The following is an 18,126-nucleotide window of genomic DNA, read 5'->3' as shown; positions in this document are numbered from 1 at the left end:
GAGGAGAAGACGAAGAGAGCGGGGGGGGGGGGGGGATGAAATCCACTGCTAAGATTACATGTAGAGTCATCCAATTTCCTTGTGGTGTGAGATAGTGCAGCATCTCTATAATATCACTGTGCAGGTTTTCCAAATGAGAGTGAGTACAAATCATTGACACATTTATGATTTTCACTTTCCCAGGTTTAGACTCATGCTCTTAATCTTCATGTGTGTACTACTGGTTCATGGTTTTCTCTCCTCTCTGGACCTCACTCTATTCTTTGTCCTGTTCAGGTGCTTGGGGCAGAGTGGGTGGTGCTGTTTTCTTTTCTTCTCCACTTTGTGTTCCTCTTGTCTCCTCCTAGTGGCTGCTGTTCATTATTTGCAGCGGTGGATAAGCACAGGGTCCTTGTTTGTGCGGCGTTTTCTTTAACAACAGCCGCTGCAGCATCTGTTTGTCAGACCGCTCCCGTCGGAAGTCATCCTCATAAACCTTGAGCTGTAGCAATGTCAGAACACCAGACAGAGTCAGTAAAAGAAAAACATTGAGTCGATGTGGAGTTGTTGAAAATATCTCATCAAAGGCTTTTTTTTTTTTTAAATTAAGCTTCATTTTAGATCATATGACTACTACACTATGCTTAAACTGCCATTGCACTACCACCACACAGTAAATATTTAACTATATTTAGCTTACACATCCCACATTTAAACCACTTACACCACTGGCACTGAAGTCTCTCGTTTGATTGACACAATTAACAAAATAATTGCAGCACTGCATGAATTTTCATTTGCCGAAGCACATCAGTTTTTGGTTTGTTTTTGGGTCAAGATCAAATTGCATAACATGTGATCATTTATTTTTTATGTGTGAATGTGTTGGTGTATGTCATATGCATTCGTGTGTGTGTTTGTGTGCATGTGCACAAACAATAATTAGAACTCAGTACCTGCTCTTGCAAGTAGTCCACTTGTTGACGCATCTCCTCCCTCTTCTTCCTCAGCCTGCGGTTCTCCTGCATTGTGTGTTTGTGGTCGTTATGCTCCGTCTGATATTCTGCTTCATAAATCTGGGTCTGCTGATACAAAAACATCAATATGGCAGTGAGCCAGTATCAAAGCCATATCTTGTGACCTGCAGATATCTATTGTTATGCTGTGAGCAAATTTCAGAGAGGTACAGAGCCACCACTTGGTGGTGCAGTTCACCATCTGATTGCTCCTCCTAAACATTAAGCAAATCTTCCCCTGGCAACAGTGAGTTGACATCAGTTCTGCTCTCATCACAATGATGCTGTGCTGAAGAGAGCAGCCCACCTGACATCTTAGGCCTCCAGCTGCTCTTTTAGATCCTGCACTTCTTGGTGGGAGTCTCCCAGTGCTCCCAGTGGGGTATTGCTGCTTTGGTTTTCCCTGCATCCAGCCTCTGGGCTTGAAGAAGCTTTGGAAAAAGGAGGAAGGGTTGTAACCAGATAAGTGGCTGGGTGAGAGTCGGATCTCTGGATGGTGGATTGGCTGGTGGGGCAATGACACAGGATCGCTTACCACAGCACTGAAGCTGCCCTTTAGTGAAAACAGAAGAACAAAGTGATGATGAGAGAATATTGACAGAAATGAAAATGCACAATCTGATCAGATGCGCAAATCCACAGACAGGTACCTGTCTGACAGTTGTGCAGGCTCTCTCTGGGTGTTGCATCCTGCTGTCCCAGCAGCCTGATGTATTCTTGCAGCTCCTGGTTCTTCACAGCTCCTGCATCAGAGCCTGCTCATAGTACTCTTTAGCACTCTGCAAACCAAAGTGAAATAGTAAAACAGCCCACATGAAACCACAAATGTTAAACCTGTGATTATTAACCCACAGTTTTAGGAATCCCCCCATGTACTGTATCTACACCCACTTTTGAGGGTCTATACCAGTGCACCGAAGCAGGGGCTTTGTAGCATGCTTGAAGTACTTGAGTGTATTTACCTGTTGGTGCTCTACTTTGAGCAGCAGTCTACTGTTGAGCTGTTTGATGGCAGAATTCTCCAGCTCCAAAGCCTCCAGCCTGTGCTGTAGACCCAGTGTGGCACTCCGGTACACCTGGTCCCAGTCCTCATTCAGCTTCATCAGCTGTAACACCACCACCACCACCATCATCATCATCATCATCACTGCCATTGCCCCCGCTGCAGCCACTGATAGCATGATTCATTTCATCATTATTGCCATCATTGTCAGTCTGTCCTCCCAACAGCGTGTGCATCAGGAAGTCAATTCAGGTCGATTGAAGTGAGACGCTCTACACTCACGTTGTTGTGAGGACAGACTGACATGACAAGTTTATGTCAATCCAGAGAATCATTTCAGTTGCCTCCATTTTCATTAAGCAGCAACTAATAAAATCTGGAAGCCAAGTTGTATAATCGTGAAAATTTTACTTTAATGATGACTTTCACAGCTTAGCAGCAGTTTTCACACAACACCCAGTCCTCCTCTGGTATTCAGAGAAAACTAAAAGTAATTGCAACATCAGCAGTAAGGTGGTGATGTACCTCCTTGTTGACTCTGCGGAGCTCAGTGTTCTTGTTCAGCAGCAGCAGTTTCTCCTGGTCAGTGAGGTGACTGTCATACTCTCTGTGATCAGAGTGACTTGCTCTTCTGTGGACAGCAACCTGTCACCCACGGGACTCGACATCTTCTGTCCTGCACGCACACCGACACACGCATACAGGTTTATACATGGACACATACACAGAGGATATGTGCCATTAAATAAAGTCAGATGATGAAGATTTAGCAGTGGTTTTCAATAATAAGCAAACACTTGTACGCACACAAGAACTTCAGGGCATTTGAACACCCACTCGCATAGAGTGCACTTACAGGAGAATCGAATTGGAGTTATTATGCAACGCCCACGCTACGCACACACACATGCATGCACAGTCACCATTATGCACTCAAGACACTCAGATACACACACAGAGTGGTGGATTTTTCTGCATCTGCTACTTCTGGCCAATCAAAATCTCTGTTTACTATCTGCTATGTATTTGCATATCGATAGCCTCTGGAAAACAATGTGCGATGATCCCTAGAAAATGTTGATTTCTATTAAACCTCTTGGAGAAAAGGAAATATTTGCAAATATTAATTAGTCAAACCAGCTTCCTTTCCACCAGCCCTGTTGTGAGGTCTTGTCCAAAAGGATAATAGCTGACAGAGAGAAAGCGGAGGGCCCAGGGGGAATCAGCTCAGGAAGAACACACAACTCGGCATGTTGCCCCCAGGGCTTCTTTCACACAAACATACTGTAGGACTACTGTAACTCAAGAGAGCAAGTGCTACAAAGAATCGATCACCTCTGATCCCCCTTAAGGCTAAACTCCCCCACAAAACACATGCTTTCATCCACTTACGTAGTGTCCTGCTATGTGAATACTGGTGTTACACAATTTCAGAGAGTTATATTCACAGGTCGATGGCAGTACAAATAGGAGGATGTAGGTCTATTTAGGGCTAAAAATGACTTTAAGTATTTAGCAGTTTTTCACAACATATAGTCCCCTGAGGCATCATGGAATAGGAAATTAAAAAATGACGTCTTCTTGGCTTAAAAATTATATGTCATGTCATGTGTTCATGGCTATAGCAAGCAGTGGGTATAGCTTAGTATAAAGACAGGAAATGAGGGGAAAACAGCTAAAGTGGCTCTGTCCAAAGGTAACAACAAGAACGAAAAACCCCCAATTAGTTGCAGATTTACAGAAGGTGTTGGGACTATTCTCGCCTGGGACCAGTGATTTTCTGGAGTTTCCACTGTCTGCGTGGCAATGTTGCAGGGATGACCCCCTTGTAAGAAACAACTTGTTTTACACTTTGACTCTTGTTAAGGGGGCTACCAGGCTAGCTGTTTCCCCGTGGTTTCCAGTCTTTATGCAAATCTACCAGCTGCTGGCTTGTACTTTTATTTTTCTACGTAGCCTACAACATAAGAGTCGGTGTCAATATTCTCCTCCACTCTTAAAAGGAAAGATAATTAGTATTTCTCACAAAATGTTGAAACTATTTCCTTAAGAAAACTACTCAAAGTGCCTGGATAATGTTCAAAATGTGTTTTCAAGATCAAAACGAAGGGCATTTTCAGAAAAGATATCATCCAACGAGGATATGTTCTCAATGAAACATATTGCTGTCTTGTGAAACCTACATGTAGACATCATACATCAGCATCATCAAAAAAGGGTTATTACATAAAAGGAAAAGTTGACCCAGAGTCAAAATATTTGTCTAAATCTACACTCCAAATCAATATGTCATCCCTATGGATTCAAGAAGGCAGGAAAGGGCTTTAACGAAGGTTGTTTATGGCCACTAATGAGGGAATCATCCACAATGAACCAACACGGTCTCCGGTGTAGGATGAAGGCAGAAGCCTGAAATGAATTGAAATGGAGTCTAATTCTAGTGGCCAGTAAATGAGCACAAAAACTGTTAACATGTACATGTCCAATACCGTCTTGGCAAGTCAGCAATGATTTTCCAGCCATCCTAATTGGGACACACCATGCTCAATGTCTCTCATCTTCATCCTTCCCCCCCCCCCCTCTCTCTCTCTCTCTCTCTCTCTCTCTCTCTCTAAAAGCAGCATTATCTGATTAATGCTGACAGTAAATAACATGTAGTAAAAGTTTATGGAAGCAGCCCAACATGAACAAATCTGGACTCAAGTGCTTCACTGGTTTTTCAAGGTTTATCCTTGGTAAGCTTCATGAAAATAATACAAACTTAAAGTTGAATTGTAGGCTATAGTTAACAGGGGGTTCTGTTCAATATATATCTCACACAGTTATTAACTTTGGTACTTATATATATTTAATGTAATCTAAAATAATTCTTTCTAATATATACATTTCTTTAAAGTTAAGTTTCTATATTTACCCTGATGTTTATTGTAATTTCTTATATTTTAAAAGCTATAAATAGTCCGAATAATAAAATAAATTGTAAGAACTGATCTAACTATGCTCGTGGTTTGTTAACTGCTTCAACAGGAGGAAGATACCCACATTTATCGACTTATTTATGGTATTTGTTTCTTTACTTTGACTTCTGTGAAATGTTTTCCTCTCAGTCTCATTAGAACACATAATAAATGTGTTGACACATGTGACACCGGGAAGCCCCGGGAACAGCTGTTGAGGAGCAGTGGTTTGCTCATGGAGTGTGCTGCAGAGTTAATGTTTGCTCTGTTACTGAAGGAAGCTGAAAGGTTTTCTGCTTTTCTTTCCCGGTCATTGGTCCACTGAAACTCCTGACACATATCATCACACAACAAAAGGGGCCACTGAGTGATCTGGGGTTTCCCTCGGTACATTTCTCAGCATCCTTGGAAAGTTCCTGTCAGAGACTATAAAAAAAATCCTTTGCTTGTCTTTTGTATTAAAGCACATGACACACAGTCCATTTCATACACCACTGTAGTAGTATTAATCTATTATATTGTTTTCATTTTTGTTAATTTAGTGATCGGATTATTGATTAATCTAATTTATACACATGTTGATGCAGTATAGAATGAAAAGGACAGCATGTGTCAGCAGCTGAGTGTCCTAATAACCGCAAGGGCTCCAGGACACATGTTTCTCCTTGTGAAGGAAGTCTGTTTCATGACCACACAACAGTATCTGCATCCTCAAATATCACTTTTTTCTTTTTTCTTTAAACTAACAGTTTGTTAATGACGTGTAAAATAAACACACCAAGTGAACCAGTAAGAGGGAGCCCTAATTTTTCTTTTCTTTTCACACCATTCATGTAAAATGGCACATACATATTTCTATACTAATATTCTTATACACACATACAGTAAGGAAGATAAAACAAAAAAAGACAACTGTAAGGAGGGAAAAACTGTTAAAAGAAGCCAAGATTGTCCATTATTGTGAAAGGAGACCAATAGGATTTTCTCTTCTCTCAGAGACTCAGCCATGTTCACACACTCATCACACAGAATATGAAATACTGTATGTCTTTGTCCTGTGATCAGTCATCGTTCCTTCACTGAAGTTGAATATGAGGCTGTAATGATTGGGAAAGTTCATCTGACAGAATAATGAGTTTCTGTGTGAACAAAAAAAGTATCAGTCATATCAGTCTGGACCAATTTCAAAATAAAGGGCAGCACCAGAAATAGCCTCTTGTCTATAAATCTGTCTCTTCCCAGGTGGTAAAGCGTGACATCATGTGTATGGAGATTACAGCATCCCAGTGCGGAGCCCCTAAAAGGAAAAGGTTTCATATTACTTTAGGTAATAAATACCTTTTTATTTTTGTGCAGTCAATGTGTGGTGATGCATTCAAAGTATACGTCATGAAATTAGTTTTCCCGTTTTTCCTGTTTAGTTTTTCTTGAAATGTGAGATCACATGTGACATATAAGACTTGAGGAGGATTTTATGAGCTGAAAAAGGAAGTGAAATTTCCTGATGATGCTCTGGGCAGTATATAATCCAGAGTCCAGAGTCTCAGAAAGAGCTAGAGAGGACTGAACAGCAGACAGGTATGGAGACAATAAGATGCTTATTGAAATTGTTGTAGTTATTACTTACTGGTAAGATTTAACATGAAAAAATACAAAAGATGGTCCTGAAAGAGTTCACCTTGTCTACTGTAACAAGTGCAATGTTCTTTTCTGGGCCTGTTTTAGGCCAACAGATAATTTTAGCTTAACAAATTTACTTGGTTCATGGGTTCAGGTGTCGTCACAGGGTTATATTTGTGTTAAAGGACAGGAGGAATAAGGTGGTGTTCACTGTGACCCACCTATACGTGGTTAGATGTTTTTCTCATCAGGCCAGGCGGGCAGGACATGCTTTCTTTTTATGTCTCCATAAACAGCTAAAGTTCAAATTGTCTTGAAAACCAGATGGAAAACAGGATAGATATCATTTTCTCTTTCTTACTTAAACTTCACTTTCCCTCTCTGTTCCCCCCGCCACAGTCTCTACCTTATAAATTTTGGAGAAAGTCTGAGGCATCAGCAGTGAAACAGTCTAATAGAGATGACTACATCCACGGCTAAACAGCAGGAGATCTACAACCAGCAGGGTTTTCTCTCAGCCCTGCCTGTATTGAACGAGACGGAGCTGAGAGAAGCCAGACATGCATTTTCTGAGTTGGAGAAGGAATTTGGTAAGTACCTCAGAAAGATACACTGGTCTGGGAGTTAATCACCGAAAGCAGGAGTGCAGAAATTAGCCATAGGAACAACTGATGTGACCGAAATGTATTATAGTTGTGTAATTTATCTCTACACTGCCATCTTGTTCTACATGAAACTAAATTAAACAGCATAAGAAAGATATAATGAAGTGTCGCTCTATTTGTCAGTGAATTGGGGTGTCATATATTTGTCTCTCCAGGTGAAGAGTACACCCAGTACAGCCTCCACAATGTTCACCTTCAGCATCCGTGGGTGATGGGTTTGGCCAAACACCCTCAAATCATGCGAGTGGTCAGAGCCATCCTGGGCCCCGACGTCATCCTGCTGGACTCCCGCTTCATCTGCAAATACCCAGCACTCAAACCAGCCAACATCCAGGAGAACGAAGAAGGTGAAACCAACCCCGGTGGGAGTATTGGAGAGAATGAACTTCCATACGTGGCCTGGCATCAGGATATGAGGTAGATTTTAGATACTGAAAAAAACACTGGAAGGTTTTGTTTTGCATCATTCTGTTTTCTAACTGTAATTGTTGCGTTCACAGGTACTGGGGTATTGCTGGCGGCCCTGTTCTCTCTGTGTGGCTCGCTTTCGATGACTCACTGAAAGAGAACGGAGCCCTTCGGGTCATCCCAGGTACCTCAGCTGCTCATTTATGCTTCTCTTGCACATTTATCCCTTTAGCAACTGTCCTGGTGAAACGTTAAAGAAAAGTGTTACCTTATTTTCCATCATGTGTGGAATAACAACACTAGATTTACTTCATGAAATCAACAACCTGTTTCACAGAGTTGAGCCTTTTGTTCTTTGTGTGCCTGAAGGCAGCCACTGCTCTGGGATGTTGCCTCATCGTCAAGCCATCCGCCCTGGAAACATGCTGTCAGTCAACCAGGAAATCCCAGAGGAGCTGGTGCAGGCTGATGAAGCTGTGTTTTGCCCTCTCTTGGCTGGGCAGATGTCTGTGAGTTCATTTTATTTTTTGTTTTTGATGACATGGTTATGAATAGGTTTGAGTACAATTCAAAGTGAACTAATTAGAAATTAATTATGAATTAATTATTTATTTATTTTATAAGATCCATGATGGACTCCTTGTCCATGCCAGTGATGCCAACACATCCCAGAGGAGGCGCTGTGGATTTGTGATCCGATATGTTCCCACCTGTGCTTACCCCATACAGGTGAGACAAACATGAGTATAGAATAGTTTCTATGTTCCATGCAGGTTATAATTTCACTCACACTGTGTTTTGATCCCGACTCTTTCTGTTCCTGATAGGATCCTGATCGTCCCAGGAAATTTCATGCCACAATTTTGGCCTGTGGAACCGATCAGTACAATCATTTCTCAGGCAAAAGCACATGAATACTTCCTGGGTTCTTCCTACTTGAAAGTTACAGTTACTTTTTCACTTTACAGTGATATTTCATACTTATAACAAATGTCTGTTCTATGTTTATGAATGATATAATATATCAAAAAATAACTGCAAATCTCTATCGTATAGCTTGTTGTATAGTATTGAAATGTCTCAACTGTGAAAAAGAATGAATTGATAAAATGCTGTTTTATTGTTCATAAAAAGTGGACATTGTATTGTGCCACACACATATATAACTTGACTGTTTCATAAACCTTCAAAATAAATGTGAGAATAACCTGGTCAGTCAGTGAATTTCAGTTGTGCTGCTTTAACAAACTGCATAAGTATTGAAATATGATCCAGAAGACAGTGTGGCGGGTATATTTTTGTAATTAGGATTTGGTAAAATGAATACAAAATCCTCAGAATCCACTAGTAAACACTTTGGTACAGTGAGGCACAAGCACAGAAATCTGTAAAATATCCACAGATTAAATCAAAGTTAATTATTCCATGGTTCACCAGAGTGATGTAAACTGAAACTGAGCTCTATAAATATCTTATTTCTTACCTGAAACCCTGTTGCGCTTCTTTTATCTCTTTATTCTTTTGCATATTTAATGCACAAAAACCTGTCAAAACGGAAAACAATGTACTGTATGATATTCAAAAAAAAAGTTCAACAACTTCAAAGTTCTGGGCTGTAATAATCTATTGATCCGCAAGGAGAAAATCTTGTTTTACATCATGAAAGGTTTCCAGATTTATGTTTCCCCCTACAACTGTACACACACTTTTTCCATTTCCTGTGCAAAATAGGGAGTAGAAGTTCCAGGACCAACAACTCTATATGTGTACCTAGAAAATGCAATTTCTGAAGAAATCCCAGTGTGATTGCTGCTTCTGCACAAGCTGAAGCTAAACTGCGTTGCTGGCTTGAATTTGTTGAAGTAGTATGAAGAGATTGGAAAAAAAGGAACAGTGATGCAGAATGCAAACTGTAGTGTAAGCAGTGAAAGAAGTTTAAATGTGAGTCATGAGGTGAAGTACTCATAGAGAGACTAAGCTGCATTGCTTCATTTATAGCCTACACTATGAATCCCTGTTGGTTCACTCAATTTATGCACACAAAACCTTTAGTATAGTACAGTGCAGTAGCATGGAAGTTGTGAGTACAGCTGAAATAAAAATAAATAAGTAAAATAAATCTGCATGAGTAATTCACCTAATAAACATCTGGTCACACCAAACACCAAACAGACCATGTTTAACCTTAAAGCTCAAACCGCTAGAATTCAACATGTTGTCCTGTCTACCACCGAGAGTATTGGCTCAAATTAGGGTCAAAACTATTTTGAGCTTGGAAAGTGATGTTCAGATACTTCCAAACTATGTAAATGAAGAGCCTCGTAAATATGTGAAATAATTCTTTGTGAGAAATTCAAGTTTAAAAAAAGTGCATGCATAGAAGAGATTTGTATCTGTAAAAACAAAAACGAGACTGTGTATACAAAAATAATTCCAGTGGTAAGGCAACACAAAGACACTGTGAAAGAGGAAGTGCCTTTGTGAATCTGTGTACAGATACAAAGCAGAAAACTGTGTAAGACTCAGCGCTCAGTTCCCACACAATGTGGGACACTGAAGTTACAACAGCTCGAGCCTCATGGCCTCACAGCGTTAGAGCCCCATCCACTCGCTATAGAGCAAACTGGGGTGACACCTTAAGGTTCTTAAAAGATTCTCTAACTTTAGGAGAGATTGCTGCATGTTTGCAAATACTGACCAAACTGTTCTGGGGTACAGGAATAAGAAATGTGAATTCTTCAAAAGGATTTGGTTCTCCTTTAAATTTACAATCTATGATTATAATATATCTGGTGCAGAAAAATAACAGACTATAATTATTTCATTTTCATTATTGAAGCCTATAGGGGACTTTGTTAAAATGGTCATGTAAACTTGAAAATGAAACTGTAATTCCATTATAACATTGTAATTTATCACACAAGTATGTGTTCTAGGGTTACATCGGACTTTAATGAATATGAGCAAAGCAGGAGAAGCAGACAGCAGGTTCCATTTGAAAGTATTTAATCTTTTGCTTGCTGTCACTCAGGTATGAGTGGTTACAGTTGAGTGGTTATACTTCTACAAATGATAGAAAGCGTGCTTACAAGTCACACTCTATCATATTATCTTGAATAAATCAACAAACAATTCCAAATCAAAATCAGTACATCAGTGCATTCTCACTTTAAATACATAATCATGTCAGAATAAAGCGAGATTAGATGTACTACTTAACAACAAAATAAACACGACGTGTGGAAATATAATGAAATAAATTTCTCACTCAATGTGCTCAGGAACAAAGGTGAAATGATAGAGGGAACGAGCTTAGCTGAAGGGCAAACAGAGAATGAGCTCAGGACACAGAACAAAGAACACTCAGGGCACCTGTGTCCGCTGTCCAGTTAGCAAACCTGTGAGAATGTGCTTCTGCTGCTGTTCAGCACAGCAGCCATGTGACTCAACGTCCAACAGTGTGCTTTATTTGAGTAAAAATGAAAATAACAATGCAATAATCCAATTAGCATTTTCATTTACACATACTTGTGTGGGCGTTCTGTGACTGTAAAAAAAATTGAAAAGCAGATGGATTGGGGTTTACAGTGTAATTCAAACTGCATTGAGTGGTCTTAAATGTGCATGTAACTGGTTAAAGAAAATGTATGAAGATTGTGAAAAAGCTGAATTAATGTCTAGGAAGAGGTTGAAACTGTTTCAGGAACAGCTGGAGTTAAACTGAAATGATTAATGGATGACTGGTGCTCTGGGCTGTTGTTATGGCAGTACCAGGTAGCTTGTATGTTTGTGTGAGTTTGTGTCTTTGTGTGTCTCCCTGTATATCTATGTGTCTGTTTATCTTTGTTTCTCTGTGGGCTTATGTGTGTGTGCAAATCTAATCAACTGATCTGAATCCGTTGTGTGTGCACAGCTGCAGTTAATTGTTTCCATAGTGATGGCTACTCCTTAGTTACACCTGGTTAAAACAAGGTTTGTGGTGGGACACACCTCTCAAACTCTGGCTTGCAAATCAAAGCCAACAAAGCTAATGTTAACTGCTATCACCTAAAGCTTTATACTTTCTGAGAGAGCAGACTCAGCTGAATGCAGTGGTATAAAGTATTTGCTTATTGTGTCTAAAATGGAGGAGGTGCAGCAATTTAAAACAAACCAATCTCTTTGTTAATCTCCTGATTTCTGGTGTCATTTAACATTGGAGCCAATGAAGCAGTTGAGTGTTACTCCTGACACTTTGAAACTCATAGGTCTAATTCTCTGTCACTGTGCTTTGATAGTCACATTTTGTCAAATTAGACAAATTTGCTTACCATCTGGCAAAAAATGATGCGTGAAGAGTGAAATTTGTGGCCGTGAGGATGAGTTAAGCTTTTCTGAACAGTTTAACACCTTCTCCTGCTCTGTGTGAGATGTCATCCACTCTAGCCTCTGAACATTCAGTCCATTCATTTCTATGGGGAAAAATTGCTGACAAAACTTGGAATAATTTGGAAATTATGATATATTTCCCTGAAGCAAAATGAAGACCAAGGATGTTCCGAAGTTAGATGTTTAAACCACTTTACGTTAAACCATGTGAGGATTTGGTGGCTACAGATGTTTCTTACCCCTTTACATACATCTCGATGTCGGTTCTGCTTAACTAAAATCTTCACCTTCTGAGGAGCTCTCTGTCATGTTCTGTCCAAACTTAATACACTATATATATATATGTATATGAGAAAGTTATCCGACAGTATTTATGTTGTACATGTCCTGTGGTTTCCATTGTTTTATTTTACTAAAGAAAAAATAATTGAAGAAATGTAATTTGTAGAGTAAAATTTATTCAAAATCTCAAAACAACACATTGATTGTATAGCAGACAAATGCTCGGAGATAAGCCCACCAGCTTAATATTAGATACAGTGCCTGTATATAAAATCCCAAACAGCTGCTTTTTCAGTAAATAAAACCAAACATCAAGAGGAGACTTCTTAAGCCAGTTTCAGTGTCTCTTTAACTAAGACACCTACTCCATCAAAAACCTGATGAACTGGAGCATTGCACATGAAGGCACAGGTGGTGACCAGCTTGTTTTTGACATCAACATGAGCTTCTCCCACATCCTTGTTCACATGTTTGCATCCCATCTCCTTTAGAGCACCTGCTGTCTTAGCATACGGCCACCTGAAGAGGACAACAGAGAGACACAACTGTAGAATACATTTTTTTATGTATATATCCATAGACATCTGATGGTGACAAACTATTTCACTCACTTTTCACACTCTTTGTCCTGTCCCACAGTGATCTCGCAGCCAGGCAGGATTTTGGCAGCGAGGATGGGGGAGATGCAGCACATGCCCAGCGGCTTTCCCGCTTTGTGGAAGGCCTTGATGATCTTCTCCAGCTGTGGCTGGATGGTGCAGTCCTTATTCTTCACTGCCCAGTCACTCAGGTTCTTAGCCACACCGAAGCCACCTGAATAAAAACACACAGTGCGTATTACAAAAGTGAAGATGAGAGAATGGTAAAATATTTTACTTTATGGTGTTTATTTACGGTGATGATAGTCTCACCTGGGATGATGGCCGCATCAAATGCTGTAACATCTAACTTGGCCAGATCAGTCACGTCACCCCTGGCGATACGGGCACTTTCCTGCAGGATGTTTCTTTTCTCCTCTGTAGGCTTCCCCTCACAGTGATTTACAACGTGCATCTGATCTGCATTCGGGGCAAACATCTGCACCTGAAATGAAACACTGACATGTAAAAGACTTCTTTATTGAGTCCTTTTAGAGTTGTTATTAAAGCCGACCCTGCTCCGTTGTTAGTAAATAAATGGGCCAAAAAGTAGATGTGAATACTGCACGGCCCTCAAAATGAGACTGGATGCTGATGTTTAAGATAAAATGACTGAAAGATAAATACACTGTAATAAGTTTGCTTCTCTTCTTTTCTTGCTCTTACTTTTGCTCCAGCACGACTCAGGTGGACGAGGACAGCGGAGGCCTCGTGGATCTCTGTGCCATCATAGACGCCACAGCCTGAGAGAATAACTGCAACACGCTTCACCATGATTCCTGTGAAACACACACATAAAGCACATATAGACTCTCAGGATTATGTAGTCTATCTAGACTACATAACTTCTGTTACTTTGACACCATTAAGTGGTTATCCCATATTTGTTTCACTATCAGATATGAAGAGCATTTGATTAACTAAGCACTGTGCCTCAGCCACCTGTTGCACATGTTTACATAAAAAATTTACAGAGCCAGGTGAGAAAGGAGTCTCAGGTGTGCTGCTGCTGCTGCTGCTGCTGCCAGGTGACACAGTTGACACCAATAAAGAGAAGTTACACGAAGAGGTTTGAGTCTGCTGGAATAAATACACACGGCGCTTGAAGATGATTATGTATCAGACACTCATTTAGCATTTCACCCTTTCCTTCGTGGATTATAGTGCTGCTTTTATAACATTATTGTCTAAAATCAATCCGCTTGTTAATAAAGTATTACATAGAAAGCAGCTGTTGAATTATAGCAGAGGTAAAGATAATGTAGATATAGTAGCTCTCACCTTGTATATGCAGGTAGCCAGGAAGTTGTGTTAAGTCGAGCTGCTCAGTAGAGGTGTGCCGGCTGAACTCTGAAGCAGACTTTTTATAGTCCTGCCTGCCTCTCCTTTCTCCTCCCACACCAAAAAGCTGACATCATGCACCTTACAGGAAACCAGGAACACTGTCGGATATGTGAGGCCTGTGTTGGAAAAAAAATGCTGAATCATTCCTCTCAATATTTTAAATGAACAATAGAGATGATAACACATTTAAACCTCATGGTTAATGATTTATTATAGACTTACATTCAAAGCTCTGTGGTTGAGACAAAACGAAAAGTAATTTTTCAGGGTCAAACACCTTTATGCGCTCAATTTTTTCAATATTTTGTTCAAGTAATGCATTTGAGGTGATATAAGAAAATCACACGTGTATTTATGAATAAGATGAATAAGATTTATTCAGAAATATCACACGTTACAAGTTACACAAATCACCTGATCCATATTACTTATTATTTACTGGTTATAAGTTCTAAATTCAATTATTAACTTTTGTGTTCACACAAGAACAATGCACGTTGATATTTAGACTTTAAGTAATATTAATGTATGAAGTAAATAACACAGGTGTTTTTTTTACCCATTGGCAAACATTATATCCTTGCCTATGATGTATCATAATACCGCAGTTGGGCAACAGACACTTGGTATATGCGGGAACATGGGAAAAGCCTATTTTCTCCCTGTACAGTGACGGATCCGTGTTGTTTCCTCGTGAGGTGCAGCTTCTCCTCTCAGGTTTCTCCTGCTGCGTTATGACGTCACACGCATACGTATAAAGCGCAGCCACACGTTTCCAGAGACACACTCCTGCTATGGCTCAACTCGGCTCACTGCATGTGTCCGTGGGCATCCTGGGCATCTCTGGCGGTAAGATTTTATTTCCCTTGTTCAGTTACGATTTTTTAAACATTTGAATTAAACAATCATAAGCCCACTTTCTGCTGTGATGTTGTCATTACTTATTAACAATAATTGCATATGACTATGCTAAATATCCTACTTTTTTGTATTTTGGTATCAAAATTCAAAAAGCATGTTGCATAATGTTTGAACCCTAAAACGTTTTTTTTTTTTAAAAATTACTGAAAGCAGCCGGGAACCAACTCTCCTCTTATTGATAATTATGTGTCAGGTAAAGCTTGAGTGACAAGTTAATTTAGTATCAACTTTTAAAAAGCATGTTGTTTGAGTTTCAAGCTGTTGATGCTAAAGCATAAAAAAAATTAATTAATTGTGTTTATTATTAAGTACCTTCATAAAATGTAGCAGTGTAAAGAAATTAAAAACAGGGACATTTCACACTTACTCATACTTTTAGCTACTGAGAGTGTAAAATCACATCTCTATTTTAATTAAAATGGTTTGAAAAAAAATAAAAACAAAAAAAACTGTTTTAACACTGCACCTAAGTTGAGTTTTAGATTTTTAGTTACCAGTGGGAGGTTCTACATAATGGCTTTTGTTATAACTTGTAGGTTCTCTCCTGCTTTTGGTGAACGACTATGGCAGCTCTCCTGAAAGAGAGCTCATCCCCTACACTGCACTGGGGATTCTGCTCCTCATCATTGCAGCCCTCTTAGCTTATGCAGGTTGGTTTTGATGACTGAATATCACAAGTTTTATTTCATTTGTTGATTTGTGCTGTTAGTTGTTTTGTTCTAGTTTAAAAATTGTAATCCTCTCCCTGGTCTCTCTCCTCTGTTTACTCTCTGTCTCTTAGGTATCTGCCGCAGTCTGTCCTACGCCCAGCTGTTTTCGTCTGTGTGTCTGACTGTCTCCGCCCTGTGGTGTGGTTCAGGTCTGGTGTACATCCTGGTGGGGCAGGGAGTGCTGCAGCCCACAGACCTGAGATCCTCTCTGATCCCTGGTCTGGCAGCTTTCACTTTAGCTCTGCTCATCATCGGCAGTGTTGCACTCATAGTAAAGAAAGCAGTTCTGGCTGTCATAGCTATTGGCATTAGCCTAGCATGTGCCCATCAAATCGCCGGTCTGGCAGCTGCAGGTTTTGGTCAGTCTGCCACAGCTGCTAACTACCTTGTCGTCTGTCTGGTTGGTGTTTACTTTGGTGTTGGGCGTCTGCTGTCCATCATCACTCATGGCAAAGTGGAACCTCCAGGAACAGGCCTGAAGAGAAAAGCTGAGCTGAAAACAGAGCAGAACCAGGGGTGTAGCGATGCTGTGTCAGTGGGTTTGGTGATGAACTTGCTGTCTGCCTCTGTGTTAGCCTGTCCTCTGTTAGGTGTGGTCCCCCGGCTCTTCACTGGTCATGTCCCCTGGCTGTGGACAGCTGGAGTCTACCAGCTCGGCATGTGTGTCCTCTTTTATCGAGCCATGGACACACTAGTTGCCACGTTTTATGGCTTCACTGCTCTGTTGAGATTTGCAGAAGGTTACAGCGCTCTCTTATCGTTCTACTCAATCCAGCCTTTCTCCCCTGTTCCCTTCCCTGTCGTCTTTTCTGTGCTGTTCTTCGTCTTGGCTCTGTTCAGTTGTCAGAAAAGCTTGCTGGAGGGACTCTACCAATTATTCTTTGTTGCCTATTGTATTGCCATTGCAGCCCAGCCGCAAGGCTTCTTCCAAGGAGGCACTCAGGGTGTACAGGCAGCTATATTTGTGGTCTCTGCCTGCATGCTTTTAATTACCACTTTCAATATGGTCTCCAGTACCATGATTCCCACAGGGCAGGGCTATTTCAAGGCTTTAGTAACCAGGATGCAGAGATTTACCCTCAGAGCACATGATAAAGAACTGCATACACCTCACCTGGGTTACTCCAAATATGCAGATGCTGAGGTGTTAGGCCACGCTTGCAATGTATTGGCTGCTTTTGCTGTCACAGCCACAATTGGTGACAGAAATCCTCTTTATGTGCTGGTTCTGCCCTGGGTTGTGGTGGCTGGTGGGGCGCTCCAGCTGCTCTGTGGCTCAGTTGCATTCGCTCGGGGTAAAACCTTTGAGAGTGCAGTTTTTATGGTCTATGGCATGATGTGGACAGTGTGGGGGTTGACACGATACGGCGGCCTGTACGGTGAAACCAGAGGCTTCAATGTTTCTGTCGGGATCATTACCTTCATGCTGTTTAACATTTTAGTGACAGCTGCGGCGCTCTTTCTAAATATCGCCTGGTTTGTCTACTCCTTCACCTTCCAGCTCATCCTCATTAGCTTCCTGCTGGATGCAGTGGGTGCTCTGCCTTTTGGTTATGACATAGGAGTCACCATCATCTTTGGTCTCGTCAGTTTCTATTGTTTCCTGGGCCACCTTTTCAACAGCACCTTCCAGTCCCCCCAGATCCCCTTTGGGAAACCTTTCCTCAAGCTGAGAGGTGTTGGGGGAGGCGCCAATGTCTGTCCACATGTACCAGCCCGAAAGGCCACATCTGTCCAGCAGATTGCAGGTGAGATATAAAAGACAACAATGATGATTTCTAAAATAAACATTTGTTTATGTATGTGATGTGAGATTTTTGTCTTCTCTTCTGCAGAAATCATGAAAAACGGCGGCATATGTGGAATGCCTACTGACACCGTCTATGTCCTGGTGGCAGCTTGCAACAGGCCTGACGCAGTTGTTAAAGCTTACAAGTGAGTTTCTGTTTCCATGAACATGCCCTTATCTGCATTCATTAATTGTTCCACTCTCATTATTCTCTAATTGTTGTGTTTGACATCAGGGTGAAGAAGCAGGCGCAGGACAGACCCATGTCCATGTGGATCTCCTCCATCAAGCAGCTGGAGCCAGTGCGACACCTAATGAGCCCTCTGCTGCTGGACTTCATGCAGGCTGCGTGGCCCTCCTCCATTAGCATGGTTATACTCAGAGGTATGTGTGCGTTTGTGGATGTTTGCTTATTTGAATGTGTAA

General features: G+C 40.8%; 3 protein-coding genes and 1 long non-coding RNA gene across 4 annotated transcripts; 2 read left to right on the top strand and 2 right to left on the bottom strand.

The window, feature by feature from the left end:
* Window positions 1-1,737: 1,737 nt before the first annotated feature.
* LOC111226799 lies at window positions 1,738-2,583 on the bottom strand. The gene is made up of 3 exons (XR_002665317.1): window positions 2,524-2,583; window positions 1,958-2,101; window positions 1,738-1,774 (listed from the first exon to the last, which is right to left on the bottom strand). It is a non-coding gene; the product is annotated as an uncharacterized LOC111226799 (long non-coding RNA).
* A 4,452-nt stretch (window positions 2,584-7,035) lies between these two features.
* Window positions 7,036-8,759, top strand: LOC111226758 (probable alpha-ketoglutarate-dependent hypophosphite dioxygenase). Its single transcript, XM_022752070.1, has 6 exons — window positions 7,036-7,165; window positions 7,396-7,657; window positions 7,741-7,832; window positions 8,018-8,157; window positions 8,273-8,377; window positions 8,476-8,759. Exons 1-6 carry the CDS (start codon window positions 7,036-7,038, stop codon window positions 8,560-8,562), a joined length of 816 nt encoding a protein of 271 aa, XP_022607791.1. The 3' UTR covers window positions 8,563-8,759.
* A 3,695-nt stretch (window positions 8,760-12,454) lies between these two features.
* On the bottom strand, window positions 12,455-14,279 carry LOC111226516 (ES1 protein homolog, mitochondrial-like). The gene is made up of 5 exons (XM_022751707.1): window positions 14,218-14,279; window positions 13,603-13,715; window positions 13,210-13,381; window positions 12,910-13,111; window positions 12,455-12,817 (listed from the first exon to the last, which is right to left on the bottom strand). The coding sequence occupies exons 2-5, from the start codon at window positions 13,708-13,710 to the stop codon at window positions 12,625-12,627; spliced, it is 675 nt and encodes a 224-aa protein (XP_022607428.1). The 5' UTR covers window positions 13,711-13,715; window positions 14,218-14,279; the 3' UTR covers window positions 12,455-12,624.
* Window positions 14,280-15,074: 795 nt separating this feature from the next.
* Window positions 15,075-18,080, top strand: LOC111226509 (the record flags this gene model as incomplete). The annotated part of the gene is made up of 5 exons (XM_022751698.1): window positions 15,075-15,129; window positions 15,738-15,851; window positions 15,983-17,659; window positions 17,747-17,846; window positions 17,936-18,080. Coding segments are annotated over exons 1-5 (2,091 nt in total), but the record flags the coding sequence as incomplete, so codon positions are not given.
* Window positions 18,081-18,126: the final 46 nt, after the last annotated feature.

The sequence above is a fragment of the Seriola dumerili genome, unplaced genomic scaffold (assembly GCF_002260705.1).
Source record: "Seriola dumerili isolate Sdu_G_001 unplaced genomic scaffold, Sdu_1.0 BDQW01000161.1, whole genome shotgun sequence".
Taxonomy (NCBI): Eukaryota; Metazoa; Chordata; class Actinopteri; order Carangiformes; family Carangidae; genus Seriola; species Seriola dumerili.
Note: the sequence above shows the minus strand (reverse complement) of the source record. Positions and strands in the feature narration are given on the sequence as shown.

What these genes read in the sequence shown, in the direction of transcription:
- LOC111226758 (XM_022752070.1), top strand. Translation starts at nt 7,036, where the DNA reads ATGACTACATCCACGGCTAAACAGCAGGAGATCTACAACCAGCAGGGT. An exon ending in AGCCCTTCGGGTCATCCCAG is followed by an intron (nt 7,833 to 8,017) that starts GTACCTCAGCTG and finishes GTGTGCCTGAAG; the next exon opens with GCAGCCACTGCTCTGGGATG. An exon ending in CCTGTGCTTACCCCATACAG is followed by an intron (nt 8,378 to 8,475) that starts GTGAGACAAACA and finishes TGTTCCTGATAG; the next exon opens with GATCCTGATCGTCCCAGGAA.
- LOC111226516 (XM_022751707.1), bottom strand. Translation starts at nt 13,710, where the DNA reads ATGGTGAAGCGTGTTGCAGTTATTCTCTCAGGCTGTGGCGTCTATGAT. An exon ending in TGAGTCGTGCTGGAGCAAAA is followed by an intron (nt 13,382 to 13,602) that starts GTAAGAGCAAGA and finishes GTTTCATTTCAG; the next exon opens with GTGCAGATGTTTGCCCCGAA. An exon ending in CAGGACAAAGAGTGTGAAAA is followed by an intron (nt 12,818 to 12,909) that starts GTGAGTGAAATA and finishes TGTCCTCTTCAG; the next exon opens with GTGGCCGTATGCTAAGACAG.